The 16,548-nt window shown below is 37.1% G+C and overlaps 1 protein-coding gene across 2 annotated transcripts in view; it reads right to left on the reverse strand.

The window, feature by feature from the left end:
- Lmbrd1 (LMBR1 domain containing 1) overlaps window positions 1-16,548 on the reverse strand; it is a 114,108-nt gene that overhangs the window by 45,716 nt on the left and 51,844 nt on the right. Inside the window, exons 4-8 of one of the 2 annotated variants that reach the window (XM_029557798.1) lie at window positions 15,870-15,967; window positions 14,675-14,742; window positions 9,999-10,087; window positions 6,515-6,562; window positions 5,338-5,411 (exon numbers count right to left, since the gene is read on the reverse strand). In XM_029557798.1, the coding sequence (XP_029413658.1) occupies window positions 5,338-5,411; window positions 6,515-6,562; window positions 9,999-10,087; window positions 14,675-14,742; window positions 15,870-15,967 (377 nt within the window). The remainder of the gene's footprint in view (window positions 1-5,337; window positions 5,412-6,514; window positions 6,563-9,998; window positions 10,088-14,674; window positions 14,743-15,869; window positions 15,968-16,548) is intronic. The other variant, XM_008856280.3, reaches the window with a different exon arrangement.

Raw genomic sequence — 16,548 nt, forward strand, 5'->3', positions numbered from 1 at the left:
GGTAACAACCTGTGGTAAGATGAGACCAGAATACAATACCTTCTCTAAATGTTAACTGAAGATAGCAAATAAAAGACAGTAACCATTGCTTGGCTAACAAGCTTTAGCTTGTTTCTAAATTGCATGTTTAAGTTTCAATGATTATCAAGAAATTTAACTATAACGTTTAGGTTTTAATAAGCCTGAAACAAACATTTAAAAGTATAAACGTCTCTAATCTTTTGAATTTAATCTCAGATTTCTTGGGGAAAAGTACAAAAACCCTTTTATTGCTTACTACTGCCCTCTAGTGGATTTCTAAGAGATCAACAAGGCTAAATGATTGCATGGCTTCAAAATGCTTCTAGGTTAGCCCCAATTGCCTCCCAAGTTTTTGTTTGTTCTGCTTCCAAAAATAAGTCACCAACAAATGTTTAAAAACAATATAACAATACGTATAGAATAAAATTCTTATAGCTTCTTGTACTGTTCAATCTAGAATGGAACCACAGATAGACAGACAGATAGATAATCTCCCTTATTTGATGGTGTCCAACTCATAAATCTTGGAGTTGGCTAAATAAACATTTTTCCTGAATTTGAAAAACTTGTAATTCAAAGACACAAATGCTTTTCTATTCAATGAAACCATTCATTTATACATATTTTCTCACATCTAATAACACTGACATTTGAGTAAGGCTTGACACCAAACATATCTTATCATCAGTGACTAGGCAAAAGTCAGGGCACAGTTGTTATTACATGCTCATTCATAAATTCAGTCAGTTACGTGATAGATACCTTCCAGTGAGTTACATGCACTGTTGAAATAAATTCTGAATTTAATTGCCACTTATGTCTTCTAAGATAGTACATGACACTGAAGCAAGAACTTCATATATAGGGAGAAAGTGAAGAAGCAAAAAGAGCAAAAATATATCCGCTAGAACAATAAACATAATGCTGGACTTTCTTTTCCCTTGCAAATCAACAATCTAGTATGTTATATACTTGGAAGGGGAAATACTCATTTAGAAGCTGTTCTTTGCATTTTTCTACTTAGGTATTAGCTAGGTGTTATCTCTCAAATGGAAAGACAAAAAGCACAAAACAACTAAAACACACAGAATGTTGCAGCTTCAAGGTAGATCCCAGACACGTGAGGAGAACACTCAGGAAAAGATGTAGCATCAGTTCTCATGACAGACAACATGAAAGACCTGGGCATACAGTAAGAGATAGACCTGAATAATCAAGTCACAGCAAATGTACACAGGTTATAACAAATCATATTTAAGATTCAGACACAACTTAGAAGACAATTTTCAAGTTTTACTTATGAGTATGTAGTTAGCAATCTTGTTAAAGATGTCACTGACCCACAGAATACATTTTATATGGAAATATCATTATCCAACATTCCCCCACTTGGTGGCACCAAAAAATTTACAATATCTACATCGACAGTTGTTTCCAGAGGTTTCATTTATTAAATTTGAAAAGTATCAAACTCTTTTTTGACTTAAGCTTAAAATAAACAAGCAAATTAAAATTTAGTTTGCTATTCTCAAACTGAGTGTGCAAATATTTGTATATTCCTTAAAACATGGTACAGTGGCAAAATCTTAGTAAAATTTAAATAATCAACTAGTTTCTTAAAATATTTTTTTTATTATTTTTATTTTATGTGTATGTGTGTATGTGTGTATTGCACCCGTGTCCTGCAATGCCCACAGAGGAAAGAAGAGGCTGTCGGATCCCCTGGAACTGGAGTTACAGACAGTTGTTAGCTGCCATGTGGCTGCTGGGATTCGAACCCAGGTCTTGTGCAAGAACAGTCAATGTTCTTAAATGCTGAGCCATCTATCCAGCCCCATAACTAACTAGTTTCTAAGCTAAGCAATAATACATATCTATGAAATCCCATTATGTACAAAAATAAATGAAGTCTTCCTATAAAAACATTAGTTATAATTTTGCAACAAACAGAATTTTACATTTAGTTGATTTTTTTATATCCAGGGTCAAAATATTCTAAGCCTTAATCCCCACTTTGAATACGTCAATTAAAATTAAACCTCTCTCACTCCTTATGAATATCTTCTGTGCCCTCTTTCATACACCATTCTCAAGATTTCCCACAATGAATTGAGACACTTTGTATCTCAACTTCAAAACAAAGTAACCAAGACTATTAGTTACTATTTACACTGAAGCCATCTACCTATAAAGGGTTGTTTTCTGAGTAAGTTTTAATAAAGCTAAGGAATTGTTGGCTCTTTTCTATAGAAGGGGACACTAGGGATCAGATGGGACCTCATACACAAAATACACACCACTCCTCCTCCTGTGCTCATTATCAGAAATAAAATGAGCCAATCTATTGGTTAGTTGCAAAATATTTTCTCACTGTGCTTGGAGCATGTTTTCAGTGTTATTTAAATGATACTTATGCTCTATCCACACCCTCTAAACTACAGCTAACCATCATTTATGTATACTTCATAATTTCATTGTATACACGGCTTAAAGAAAAGATGTAATTAGTCAGAAGCTTGATCTCATGCTACACAGTGAAATCTGCCCATGGCCTTAGGCATTAAGCAGCCCATCCCTGCCAATTCAACAACTCTGCATAGTGTTTTGGGTTCCTAATCTAAATCTTAACATAAGTTAAGATTCATTGGCTCCAGTTGTTTTATCAATGTCCTTGAGCTATCCCTCAAGGATATTTGGTTAAAGATATATTAATTCAGGGCTAGAGAGAAGGCTCATCAGTTAAGAATATCTTAATTCAATATAATGTCTGTATTTTATTTAAATGATTAAATGATAATTTTCAAAGTTTGACTTTGAACAACATAAAACATTAGTTTAAAATATTTCTCTTTACAATTACAGGGAAAGCCATTCCTTCAGGGAAGCTGTCTTTCAAATGGTACCTCCACTCCCCACTCCTACAGCTTAATTCAGAGCTTCCAGATGGACATCTTCAAATGTTGCCAGTAGCCTGCCTGATGGCTCACACCTTTAATCCCAGCACTCAGGAGGCAGAGGCAGGTAGATAGATCTCTGTGAGATGGAGGCCAGCCTGGTCTACACAGTGAATTCCAAACCAGCTGGGGCTCCAGGGAGACTGTGTCTCAAAAAGAAAAATAAAACAAGAAGAAAAAATGTTTGTCAGAGAACACTGCTTTTCCATTCAAAACCTTTCAGTGGTGAGTGGTGTCTAGGTTCCATTGGAATAAATTTAGGAATTTTAAGGATGGTCTAGGGTTGTACAAGACATGTTATCTCAGTACCCTCATCTCAATTTCTTCCTGTCTCAACCCTTGCTAAGTGAGCACCAGTCACACTGGCTTTGTCTCCTTCAGGTTATCTGAATATAACATCTGCACACCGACCTCAGTACATGTACTCACTCTGTCACAGTTTGCCTTCATATTATTTGAGTCTCTGTTCCAATGATGGAGAAGTCACTCCTGACCTAGACAGCAGCAGTCTTCACTACTACCCCCTGAAGCTTTTCTTACTGTTCTCCAGAGCATCTATTGTTGACAGCGGGAGACAATTCTCCGTGGGTCTTTAATTTCCACACAAATTCCAACTCAGGTCTCACCTGCCCTTTCTACCCCCTGTACCACCTCTTCAAGGCAGTCTGTATAGCAAACAGCATTGGCAGGTACAGATGGCATCGTCCTCTGGGACAATGGGTAACCGCACTTACTGTCCATACAGAAGATTCAGCTTCCCTAAACCCCGTTCCTTTTCTGTCATGCATGCTACTGTGTGCGGGTCTCTGATCTATTCATACTTCCCTGTGTGAACTGAAGCCCAGGAAACCTGTACCAGAAAACTGGCAATCCTATGCAGTGCTATTGCAGTGACTAATAAAGGACTTTGCCTGCTCCACTGCAGCAGACTCCAAGTAGCATGAATCCTAGACCTTTCATAGTTCTTGACACTGGCTTTCTCTTCTGTTCATTTATTTCTCCCTACTAATCTTTCATCTGTCGCTTATCTCCTTTCCTTGTAGGTATCAAAGCACTTTTATAAACTGTGTCTCTTGAACTTTAAAAGTCCCTGTGAAGCTTTTTCAATTCTTACTTAATCTAGAACACAGAGGTTAAACAAACGCAAAATTACTATAATAAATCTAAAGTCACGGAATATCAACTAGAATTCCAGGTCTTACTCCTAATTGAGTTTCAATTTATAACTTTTTTTCTTTTCTGATCTTTTTGAGAAAGAGTCTCTCTGTAGCCTCAGCTAGACTGGAACTATATAGAGCTGGCCTTCATCTCATAGAGATCAACGTGCCCCTGACTCCAGAGTACTGGGATTAAATAGGTGTGTGCTACCAAGACTAGCTTGTGATCGCTTTTTAAAAGACAAATAACTAACATGTGTACATACTATAGTCTGTGAGAAAGATAACTACCCAATATTATCAGATGGCAAATTCCTCGTGTACTAACACATTAAAACACAAGCAATGGTAAATAATAAGAAAACTGAGTATTATCCACGTAAGCACCTAAGGATATTAAAATGTATGTTTCTTAGTTCTTTTTAATTATACATTTATAATGATGCACAAATGATCATACAAGAAACCAGATTCTACTACTACACCACCAGCCTGTTTCTTTCATGATCATATGAAAGAGAGAGATATTGGGAAAATATCCAAAAACATTTCCAAATTAACAGTATTTTTCATTGTCACAAGAATCAGGAGTGCTCTAAGCATAACCACATTAATCTGAAAAGCTTCCAGACAATTTAAATGTTGTTTGTACAGTTCATGGGGAGAGGGTAGAAAGAGCATTTATTATTGCCTTTTTCTCCACAATTTGACCAAACCAAAGAGCAGCCTGTATTTAAGTTTGTCAGTCACTCATAATTCGTGTCTTGCCACTTCAGGAAAGAATTGACCAAAAATCAAAAAAGTATTAGAAAGTACAGTATTAAAAGTCTATATACTGAATAAGTATTGGCATGTGATTTTGAAAGTTCTATACACTCAAATAAGACACATTTATAGAATTAGTAACAAATACTGACAGAGCTCAGAGTTTTAGTATGTATATATTACTTAGTCTACTGCTATATAGTGTGTAACTATATAAGTTCACAAGTTATAAAACTCATTTCTGAATATTAATCCAATACAGATAAAATGATCATGACCAAGTAACTCAAACTACCATCCTCTCATGTGAAGAAAACAATGGAAATTGAAAACAAAACTAAGACATTAAAGAAGAAAATAAAAATAAGCTGAACAGGTCTAAGAAGGTGCTTTGTAGGCGGACACTTCAGTTTTAGCTCAATTACCAGCATTGCACTTACTGTGTAAGTTATAGCTGCCAACATTCCAATCAGGGTCAGAGAACTAATGGAGAATGACAACGCAGCTAATCCATCTGAGAAAAATGAAAAAGATCGTTCACGTACATATATACTCCTCAAATGTTATTTTCATCATGCCAACATAAAATACGAACACCCAGACTCCTCAGACATGAAGGAGATACATGTCATAAAACAGATACATGTCACTGTGTCCTTTTAGGCCTAATTCTAACTAGAGGGAGGAGTTTTTAAAGAACTTTTCATAAACTGACCTATACACAGTCCTTTAGATTAGCTAAGACTTTCTTTCACCTTTTAAAATTAGGAAGACAATTACTGCTGAATTATTGCCCCCTCCATCCTAAAATATTAGATGCTCAAAAGGTGATGGAATGATTGTCTGGATTTCTTTTTTGTGTGCATACACGTGTGTGCACACACATACATGTGTGCACGTGTGTCTGTACAGCTGGAGGATGGAGGCTGACACTGGTGTCTTCTTCCTCCATTGCTCGGCACCATGTTCTTTGTGAGATGGGGTCTCTCAATGAACCTGAAGCTCACCAATTCAGTTTGACTTAACCAGTGAACAAGCTCTGGGAACCTCCTGCCTACTTCCAACCCCTCAGTGCTGAGGTTACAGATCTTCTATGTGGGTGCCAGGGATCCAAACTCAGGTCCTCATGCTTGCACAGAACACTTTTTGCCCCAAGTCCTCCCCAGCCCTTGCCTGGACATTTTACAACAGCAAATCCTGATAAATGACACTGCACAGGAAAATGCCTGACCTTATTCTTTCTCCCTCTTCCCTTCAAATTTGGATTCTTTTAGATTATTTTTCCTTAATTTTCAAATGCCTTTGCTATGTAACCTAAAATGTCTTTAGGGTTTATACCACTTTTTGACCTGAGAGAATTAGCTTGTCCATTGGCAAAAAAAAAAAAAGAAAAAAGAAAAAAGAAAAAAAGACAAGCACAAACCAAAAATGGATTCAAAGCAACCATAAAAACTGAGGATGCTATCTGGATGTGGTGATGCACACCTCAGCACTAGGGAGAGACAAGAAGATGAAGAGCAGGAGGCCATCCTGTGCTACTAGGGGACTCCTGTACCAAAATTTAGCAAACTACCAACACCAAACACCCCCAACACAACAAAACCCAAATAAACATACAAAAACAGGAATACTGCATTAACAAGTTAGGAAGACCACGACTGAGATCTGTAATGGAACAAAAAAAAACCCAGGTCACATAAGGAAATACTATGAGAATCTGACTATTATTAAATGAAAATAATTTTTCTACATTAATAATTGTACTGATCTAGTTGAAACCAGGTCCTAGAAGACAAGACACAATATTTTTATTAATTTGATGTTTTAACAATATTTTCACAAATATTAATAAACTAAAATGATGTATCTTCTGAAACTCATTGCAATTTAATGTTAACACATAAAAAAACATTATTAACAAAATCATGAACCAAGGCATATTCTTTAATTTTTAGTTTTTTAAAGATTTATTTATGTGCATACATGTGTATGGGCACATAAGTACACAGGTGCTCATGGAGGTCAGAAGAAGGGTATCAGACCCCTTGGAGTTACAGTTATAGGTGTTTGTGAGATCAACGAGGGTACTGAGACCCAAATTCTGGTGGTCTGTGATAGTAGTAAGCACTCTTAATTCCTGAGCCATCTCTTCAACCTCCAACTATTTATTTTAATTTTTATTTATGTGTCTTTGTGGACATGTGCATATGAGTGTAGGTGCCCGTTAAGTCCTGAAGAGGGTGTTAGATCCCTAGGAGTTGGGAATTAAAGGCTGCTGTGGACTACATGATGTGGGTGCTGGTAACTGAACTTGGGTCCTTTGCAAGAGCAGTATGTGCTCTTAACCACTGATTTATTGATGATATTTTTTTAAAAAACAAACTAACATATAATTGAAGATATTATAACATAGGAGGTAATAGGCACATTAAGGAAATCTCTATAGCGATGGATGGGTTCTATACCTTGATTACAATCAGTTACATATATGTTAAACATATTATACATGCAAAAAATGTACATGCTTATTTTAGTACATAGAAAGTACATATTTTGAAATGGTTACATATGCTTGAAGCCTAAAAACTGCAGAAAATTGAGATAAGGGCAAATCAGACTACAAATTAAGGATAGGTGACTATACTGAACTTAAAAAGATAGTAGATCTAGGGGCTGGAGAGATGGCTCAGCAGTTAAGAGAACCGGCTGCTCTTGCAGAGGACCTGGGTTTGGTTCCAAGTACCCACATGGCAGCTAACAACCTTCCATAGCTCCCATTCCAGGGGATCAGAGACCCTTTTCTGACCTCAATGAGCACTACATGATACTGGTGCACTTACACACATTCATATAAATAATAATAATAGTAAATATTTTTAAAAGATAGTAGAGCTAGAGAAATGTTAAAATACAATCGGGACTAAAGAGAAACAAAACTTAAGAACATGAGAGCAGTTACAATAGCGCTGCCCATGTAACCACTGGTGCCGGTTACTCTAGTCCTCAGGCCAGTTTTCAGGTAACAATGTTTAGGGCAGAACAGCAATTCAAAAGCATGAAGGCACTAACAGCAGAAAAGAAGCAATTCATTCTCAGCAGTAAGAGCAAGGTCATGGATCCTGAGAATTCATTAACAGCAGATGCCAGTCCTGTGAGTCTCATTCTTGCTGGTATCAGCAAGATATTAATGGACCACAATTTACAAGATGAAATCTTAAGTGAGAAACAAGAAAATTAAGAGTTGTATGGCAGATTCCAAGACATAATTTAATGACTGTTTAATACAGCATCTGGGTAAAAGCAAGAAATGCTGATCAAAAGATGCACAGGACTGATTAGAAAGGAGAAGCACAAAACAAGAACATTTTTAGTACAGTGCTCATAAAATTAAGGATTCCAGGAATGGGGGCAACAGTTACTATGCCCAAACACATACATTTCTGAGGAATAGTTTACTTTTATACTTGCTGTCGCCTTCTAAGGGTAAAGCTATTTTTCAATGATTAAGGAATGTCTAAAATCTAAGTGTCTGAACTTTCCTATTTCTTCTCAGACCCACTGAAGGGTACCCCAATTTCCTCACCCTGTGTCCCTATTCAGCATGGAAGAAGCCAGAGCTGACTGCATCCCGATTCCCTATAGGCAATTTGGGTAACCCCTTCAGAGGATGGTATGATAAAAATAGGAGGTAGGAACTGGCTAGGCAGTTAGGGTAAAAAAGACCCCAAAGAAAAGTAGCCAGTTTCTTGGCTAAAAGTCAAAATGTCCTTGGGCTACTTAGCAACATACTGTTCCAAAGGCCAAAATTGTCAAAAGTATTTGGGAGCTCTTATCTAATCCCTAAAAGGATTTTAGGGTTACCTCTTCAGAGAGGGGAATGTTAGAGTAGCAAAAAGCCCCATTAAGAAAGAAAGAATAAAGGAGAGAGAAAGGGGGGAGGAGGGAGGAAGGGAGGGAAGGAGGGAAGAAGGAAGGAAGGAAGGAAGGAAGGAAGGAAGGAAGGAAGGAAGGAAGGAAGGAGGGAAGGAAGGATACACGAAGAACCTGTCAGAAAAAAAGTGATGGGGAGATATGGGAGGTGTTGGAGGGGAGGGAGTGGGCATGGATTTGATCAAACCACCTTATATGCGTGTATGAAATTCTCAATAAATTGGGAATAGGCTGGAGAGATGGCTCAGTGGTTAAAACACGAGTACTGATCTTGTTGTGGAGGATCCAGGCTGGGTTCCCAGCACCCATGCTGGGCCGTTCACAATTGCCTATAACTTCATCTCCACAGGATCTAATACCTCTGGAGTCTGAAGGTACTACTCACCTGCCCAAACCTTTCAATACACATACATACAAGTAATTAAAAGTTTAAAATTAATCTTTAAAAAAAAATCCTAGGGCAACTGATTAAGAATTTCAAGAAGAACAATGCCAAAATGTTTAGGTGAGATAAATTTATATCAAAACATTATTTAATTCATATAAAACAGCTATAATTTATATTGTGGAAAAGGTATTATTTCATCTTAATAACATCATAGAGCCTTCTCCAAATTAAAAGTTTAAAGCAAAAATCAGTAGATCTAGCACATTTCTTTAACATGTTTTCCTATGTTTAAAGAATTAAAGATAACATTGAAATTATAAGAGGATTGCTGCTAAAATACTTTGAAAATTAAAGCTTCTTTTTAACATGGTAACTTTATGCAGAAACCAAGAAACTAGCTATATAATAGCTGTAAGTGAGACTCAGCAACGTAAGAAAAGAATTGCAGGGTTAAGTTCTTAGCAAAGCAATACCCAGCTATTCATCAAACATTCCCTAAGAGGGGCTGGAAAGATGGCTCAGCGATTAAGAGCACAAACTGCTCTTGCAGAGGACCCAGGTTCAATTCCTAGCACCCACATGTCAGCTAACAACTGTCCCTAATTCCAGTTCCAGGGGATCAAACACCCTCTTCTGACCTCCATGAGCATTGTACAACACAGGTGCACTTACATACATACAGGCAATACACTCATACACATAATAAAAATTTTTAATTTTTTTAAAATTCCCAAAGAACATGAAACATAAATTGTTATCAATTTAAACAAAAATAATACTTACGACTACTTCCAAGTTCTTCAAACAGGAACTTCACTTTTTCCCACTCTGTAGAATTTTTGTTACTGGGAAGGGTCAATGGAACAAAAGCACTACAAAGGAGAAAACAACTCTGGTTAAAGGTTTTAAAAATAAGTTAAAAAAGAGAAAATAGCCTGAAATTCAACTTTGAGTTACATTTTTAAAGCAAAAAAATCAACTTCTCCCCTAAAACAATGAATAAACCTAGCAGACACAGACAGACAGGAGAAGGCCCTCATCTGTGTCCTTACTTTGTCAAGAATTTGTTTTGGCCTATGGTAAGAGAATGTTAAGGACTTTTACACTGAAGTAGTAGAAAAGAACACAAATGGATCCAATTATTCCAATATAAGTATATACAAAATGGAAAGAAAACATATCACAATAAAGAGTAAATATTTATGGCGTAAGGCAACTGAAATCAAGGAAGGAGGCGATACAAAGTTTTGAGGAGGCAAGAAGCAGTTAATAAGACTATCTGGCACTTAGTAAATGGTGATGATATTCTGGTAATCAGGAGTCACAGTTTAATGGGATAGCTGCAGCTGAATCAGACCAGTATCTTCTTAAACTGTCTTCTTCAAAAACCACAAACACAGACACCTGAGCTTCCAAAGACAGCAGTAAGCAAAATTTGAAGGGGAGTATAGAAAGATTATGATTCTCCTTGTCCTTGAAAACAACAAAGTGAAAAGCTGCTTAGCAAAAACATTTACAACTCAATCTGACCCAGGGAATTGGCTTAATACAGAGCTTTTCTTCAGCAGGAGACAAAGAAAATGTTAATGAATTCCAGGAAAACTGAAATTGAAAAGAGGAATTCAGCAGAAAGGAAAAGATTTTCACCTCCTACCTTCCATCACCACTCAGCCCTACTATCTTCCAAACAGCTCATCTGTTCCTTTCTGCTCCCTGTGTAACTACCCTCGCTCTGACCTCATCCCTCAGCTGAATTATTCCAGCAGCTACCTAGCTGGTCCTCCTACCTTTTAATATCACTTCTCCAACACAACCCCCAGGAGGCCCTCTGAACACATCCTTCATAGGGCTGTAATGCCTTAAAGCTGAGTCATACATACTAAGTGCCCCAGATTCACAATCACAAGTATGTACACATCCCCCTGTCTTCTGATTGTTAAGTAGTACAAAACTCAAAATTTGTTAAGCATTGCATATAAGACCCACAGCCTACATACCTAATAGCATACTGTATCAATGGTCTATGTTAACACTTGAAACACTGTATTTTCTTAATTTGTTTGTTTGCTTGTTACCTGAGAGGAAAGGAGGGTTTAAATTCACATACATTTTATATCGTTCTTTAAATAATCCAAGCTAATTTCAATCTTTATGGACTGAAACATACCTCCCAAGCATTTAACAAAATAGTATCATAAAGCTTTAGTCCCCAATGTGATGGACATAAGGTCTTAAGAAACATAAATAGGGATACAGGAGGTCCTAGTCTGGAGCCCTTATTCCACGAGAGTGGTATCCTTGAAAGAAGAGGAGGCACCAAGAGCTCTGTCTCCACAGAAACACAGAGAAAAGGCCCAGTGAGGCCCAGTGAGAGGACACGGTCACCTGCAGACCAGGAAGATGCCTCACCAGAAACTAACCTTGCCAACATCTAGATCACAGACTTCCAGACAACAGGACTGAAATGTCTCTTGTTTAAGCATCAGATCTGTGGTACTTTAGTTACGGCGGCAGAAGCAAATTAACACAGATTTTTAACACATCGTTCATTTTTTCTCCTTACTAAACTGGCTGACCAACTTCCACTTCAAATTTCAACTCAAAGACCTCTTAGGTTTTCTGACAGAGCAAAGAACAGTAAGAATTCAATCCTCCAGCACTGATACCTAGAATCTCTCACTAGAGTAATTAGGCACTACAATTTATTTGTGTTGAGGGACAGAGACTATGACCCTCCCATTCCTGGCCCCAAGACCTAGCATAGACACAATCCACAAATGTTCCAAAGACATAGAGCCAAATAAATGTCAAATCTAGACCACACATTGGCTAGAATAATTCTCTATAAATTTATCAACAAAGAAACAAGGGTATTCTCCTTCAAGAAATTCAGCAGATCAGTTAGCAGAAATGCATCCATGAGATGCAATGAGAAGAGCCCTGATCACCAAAACCAGGCCAGGCTTTACCCACTTTTCCTTTATTCTGGCATCTGCAAAGACCTAGAGTTCTATAGGCAGCTCTCAGTCCTATTCTAAATCACAGACTGACAAACTCCTGGGTGCATATGTTTATGAAAATACAGTTTTACTGTCACTTTTTTTTCCCTTTTTGAGACAGGGTCTCCCTGCAGCACCAGCTGGTCTGGAAATCACTATGTAGGCCAGGTTGGCCTCCATCTCACAGAGATCTCACTTGCCTCTGCATACCAAATTCTGGGATTAAAGGCATGCACCACCACTCCTGGCTTACTGTCATACTTTCTGTATCATGTACTGTCTATGATTACTTTAGAGTTACAAGAGATAAACACACAAATAAATGAATCACAAATTAACATATTTCCTGTGTATCTGTCTCTAAGTTTGTGGCTTTCAGATCTAAATGACAGGCTTACAGACAAGGGACCTCCACATTATCACAGAAAATTAGCATGTGTAGATATGGCTTTAATAGGAAAAAGGACTTTTTTTTAAAGACTGTCAGACACATATTTATTAAATTATACCAATGATAACACAAACACTGAGCAATACAATGGTAGATAAATACTAATGACACAACAGCAGTAAATAGCAAATACTACAAATAACTAAAACTGACATAAACATTAAATTGTATGACACAACACCTATAGATAGACCAAGATACCAATGATACAAAACTAAATGATACAATGATAAAACTAAGTGACATAATCACATTGATATGGATCTACTACAAACTGAAACAAAGACAGCAGCTAAATGGCAGGTATCAGATGATACCAGGACAAACTACTCAACATCTGTTTATATGCAAAACATCTCCCTGACCCTAAGCCTGAGAAGAACCAACTGGTTTCAAGGCTAGTTACAGAATCTCCTCAGCCCACAGAGGGGCTTACAAGGAACAGTCTCACCAATAAAGAGATAAGGAGATGGAATGGAGCCCAGGTCAGGCAAGGTTCTCTACCAGCTGAGAAGGTCACAAAGGGCTTTGTTGTTGTTTGACACAGGTCTTGCTATGTAATTCAGGCTGGCATAGAACTCACTATGTAATCAGAATAGCCTTCAACTCATGATCTTCTTGCCTCTGCCTCGAGAGGCATAGGATTAAAGGCATTTGTACCAACTGGGCTTCTTAGCTTTACTGAAGCTTCTCTTTAGTCCTCCTAGAGTTGTCTTCTCAAACCATCAATCTCCAAAGCCTTTCATTCCTTTCATTTTGTTTTGTTTGGTTGAGACAGGTCTGGCTCTGCAGCCCAGGCTGGCCTAGAACACACTCTGTAGTATAAGCTGCAAAGGGTTTTTTTACAAATATATTCTCTAGCTAAAATAAACAACAAAACCACTAAAAATAAGCCCTTTCAATAAGTGCCTTGTACAATAAACAAGGCAGGCAATGGAAACTGGAAAAAGGAGCAGACTAAGAGCCACAAGTACTCCAAGAGCCACGCGTACTACAAGAACCTCCGGAATGGCAAGAGATCGATTTTATTCCCACCAAAACTATAGCTAATGAGTTTTTAATTGATTGAAAGTTATTTTGAAATTTAAAACACCAAATTAATTATGAACAAAAATTATTACAAGCCTATTATTACCTAATACATATCCTAACATCAAAAAAATTGAAAGAATCATCGGGCTGGCAGCACATACCTTTAACTCCAGCACTCGGGAGGCAGAGGCAGGTGGATCTCTGTGAGATCAAGACCAGCCTGGTCTACACAGCGAGTTCCAGGCCAGCTTTTTTCCTGTCTCAAAATAACAAGACAACAAAACAAAACAAAACAGAACAGAACAAAACAAGAAAAAAAGAAAAGAATATGTATCTATTTTAATAAAAATAAATGCCAACAAAAAAGGCAGATTTCAGATGTATTAATAAACATGTAAAACTTTATTGGCATTACTACAAACGTAAGAAAGAAGGATTTAGAAGGAACTCACTGACAAAGATTCAACTGAAGGAAAACATAAAAGATATCAAAACTGAGATTTTATTTTTAAAATGTGTTTTAATGAGCCAAGGGCGAGCACCACACACGTCCACGGAGCAGCACTAGACTACCTGCATGAGCTACTGTCTCCTGAGAAGGCCAGCCAAAGACAATGACTAATCTGCATTCGCCACTCTGAGGAGACGCCCAGAATATTTTAATGACAGTGTTAATACTGGAACATTGCCGAGAATTGTAGAAAATATCATTGTAATTGTGTAAAGCCAAAACACAGAGGGTCCATGCAAGGAGGGAGTGGTGAGTGGTAGCCTGCCTTCATTTAAGCATAAAAATGTCCAGATGGAACCACAGAGAAAACATTCATTGTGGCTACTCTTCAGCGCTGATACAAAGAGATCTGTTCATTTTTCACAGTGTTTTGTTTAACTTGCCTAGATTTTTCTAAATGAGCCCTTTGTTACTATTATCCAAATAATTCTATTTCCATTGTCAGGGTAAAAATATGAAGACTTACCCAACTAAGAGAAGAAGTGCGCAAATCACAACAAATCCCAAAGTGTACTTGAGCGCCGTTTTAATTTGCTAGATGCCAAAGGGGGAAAAGTATCACTTAGAAACCTTTACATACAAATTATTGTGACAATATAATAATGTTCTCATATCAAAAATACATTTAAAGTATTTTATTCTAGAGTATAAAGTTTAAGTTGTTGAGCCAACAAAACCTTAAAATTTAAAGAAAACAATAATCAATTTATTGCACACTAAGTACTTTTGCAAATAAATGGGTAATGGTTAGCACCTTGTGAAAAGCACTACACTGAAAACATAATTATTCAGGGGCAAATTATCAGACTAGATAATAAAATATTCCCCTAAACAAACAACAGTCAAAATCTACAATATCCCTAGCCCAATTCACCAAAACCAGCTATAAGAATAATAAAAACGGGTTAGAGAGATGGCTCAGCGGTTAAGAACACTGGCTGCTCTTGAAGAGGACCAGGGTTTGATTTCCAGCACCCACATGGCAGCTACCAACTGTCTGTAACTCCAGCTCCAAGGGAATCCAATGCTTTCTTCTGACCTCCCCGTGCACTGCACGACATGGGTGTACTCACATACACACAAATTAAAAGAATGATAGGCACTATACATGTGTGCACATACACATTTAGGTCCATAAAATATAAATATATAACAAGTATATAAACACATATAAGCATAATATGTTTATATGTAATGTTATATATGTAAACATTAAGTAGAGATACATAATTTCATATATATAGTTTTTTTGTTTGTTTGAGATAGGATGTCACTATGTAGCCCAGAATGGCTATCAACTTGCGATCCTCCTACCTCCACCTCCCAAGTGCTGGGATTACAGGCATCTACCATCATGCCTAACTCTCGAAGTGTACTTTAAGTATATGTATAACATTCTCATTCCAGGTAGTACTCCAAGCACTTTACATAAGCTACCTCACATATGTCTCACAACATACATAAGATGGGTGTTCTAACCCCTTCTATACAGAGATAAGGAAGTTGAGGCCAAAAGGAAGGTAATTTTCCCTAAACTACTTAAGTCACAGATATTTAAATAGGGGCTAAAATAAATTCAAATGGAAGTCCTATCATTCTTTGAAAAATGAGAAAACAATCCTTTTCAGCGAGCATGAGCGCTCCACACTGAGATAACTTACAGTGCATTTACTGGTGTCATCCTCATCCTTCTCTTCATAGTAGAAGTAGACAAAAGGGATCCAGAAGAACACGCAGAAGAGTATGACAGAATACAGTGCTACAGGAATAGCAAGAGGGATGCATTAGGGATGCATGTACACAGATTTGCACTTACCAAAATGATGCCCTATAATCATAGCGATTGGTATATGTGCTTTCCTCATCCCAAGAAAATAGTAACATGACTACATTAATACAGAACAACACAAGTTAACTATAGGGCAAGTCCTAACAAATGAATGATAATAATTGTGGCACGTAGCATCTGAGTTCTCATTCTGTATTCACTACAGTGTGCTATAAACCTCCTGCATACACTACCTCATTTAAATTGAGTTTTGCATTTATTCCAAGCCAACATTTGTCAGTCACTCTGGCAAGTTAAAAAGACTAGCTAAAAATGATACATTTTCCTATGCTAAATATAAAATATGCAGGATTAGCAAACTGATTTTACATAAAACAAGGTAAAAAGGTAAGAACAGCAGTAAATTAGTAAAATCAGATTCAAAGTTAAGTGATAGGAATTATTGTTCTGCTTAAAATAGATCTGAGATCATTATAGATAATAAAATATTTAAGTCACTACAAAAGCATAAATAGGAAAAAAGATAGAGTATACTCACCATAATATTTAAA

This window comes from Nannospalax galili, unplaced genomic scaffold (genome assembly GCF_000622305.1).
Source record: "Nannospalax galili isolate Female #2095 unplaced genomic scaffold, S.galili_v1.0 scaffold206, whole genome shotgun sequence".
In the NCBI taxonomy this organism is placed as follows: Eukaryota; Metazoa; Chordata; class Mammalia; order Rodentia; family Spalacidae; genus Nannospalax; species Nannospalax galili.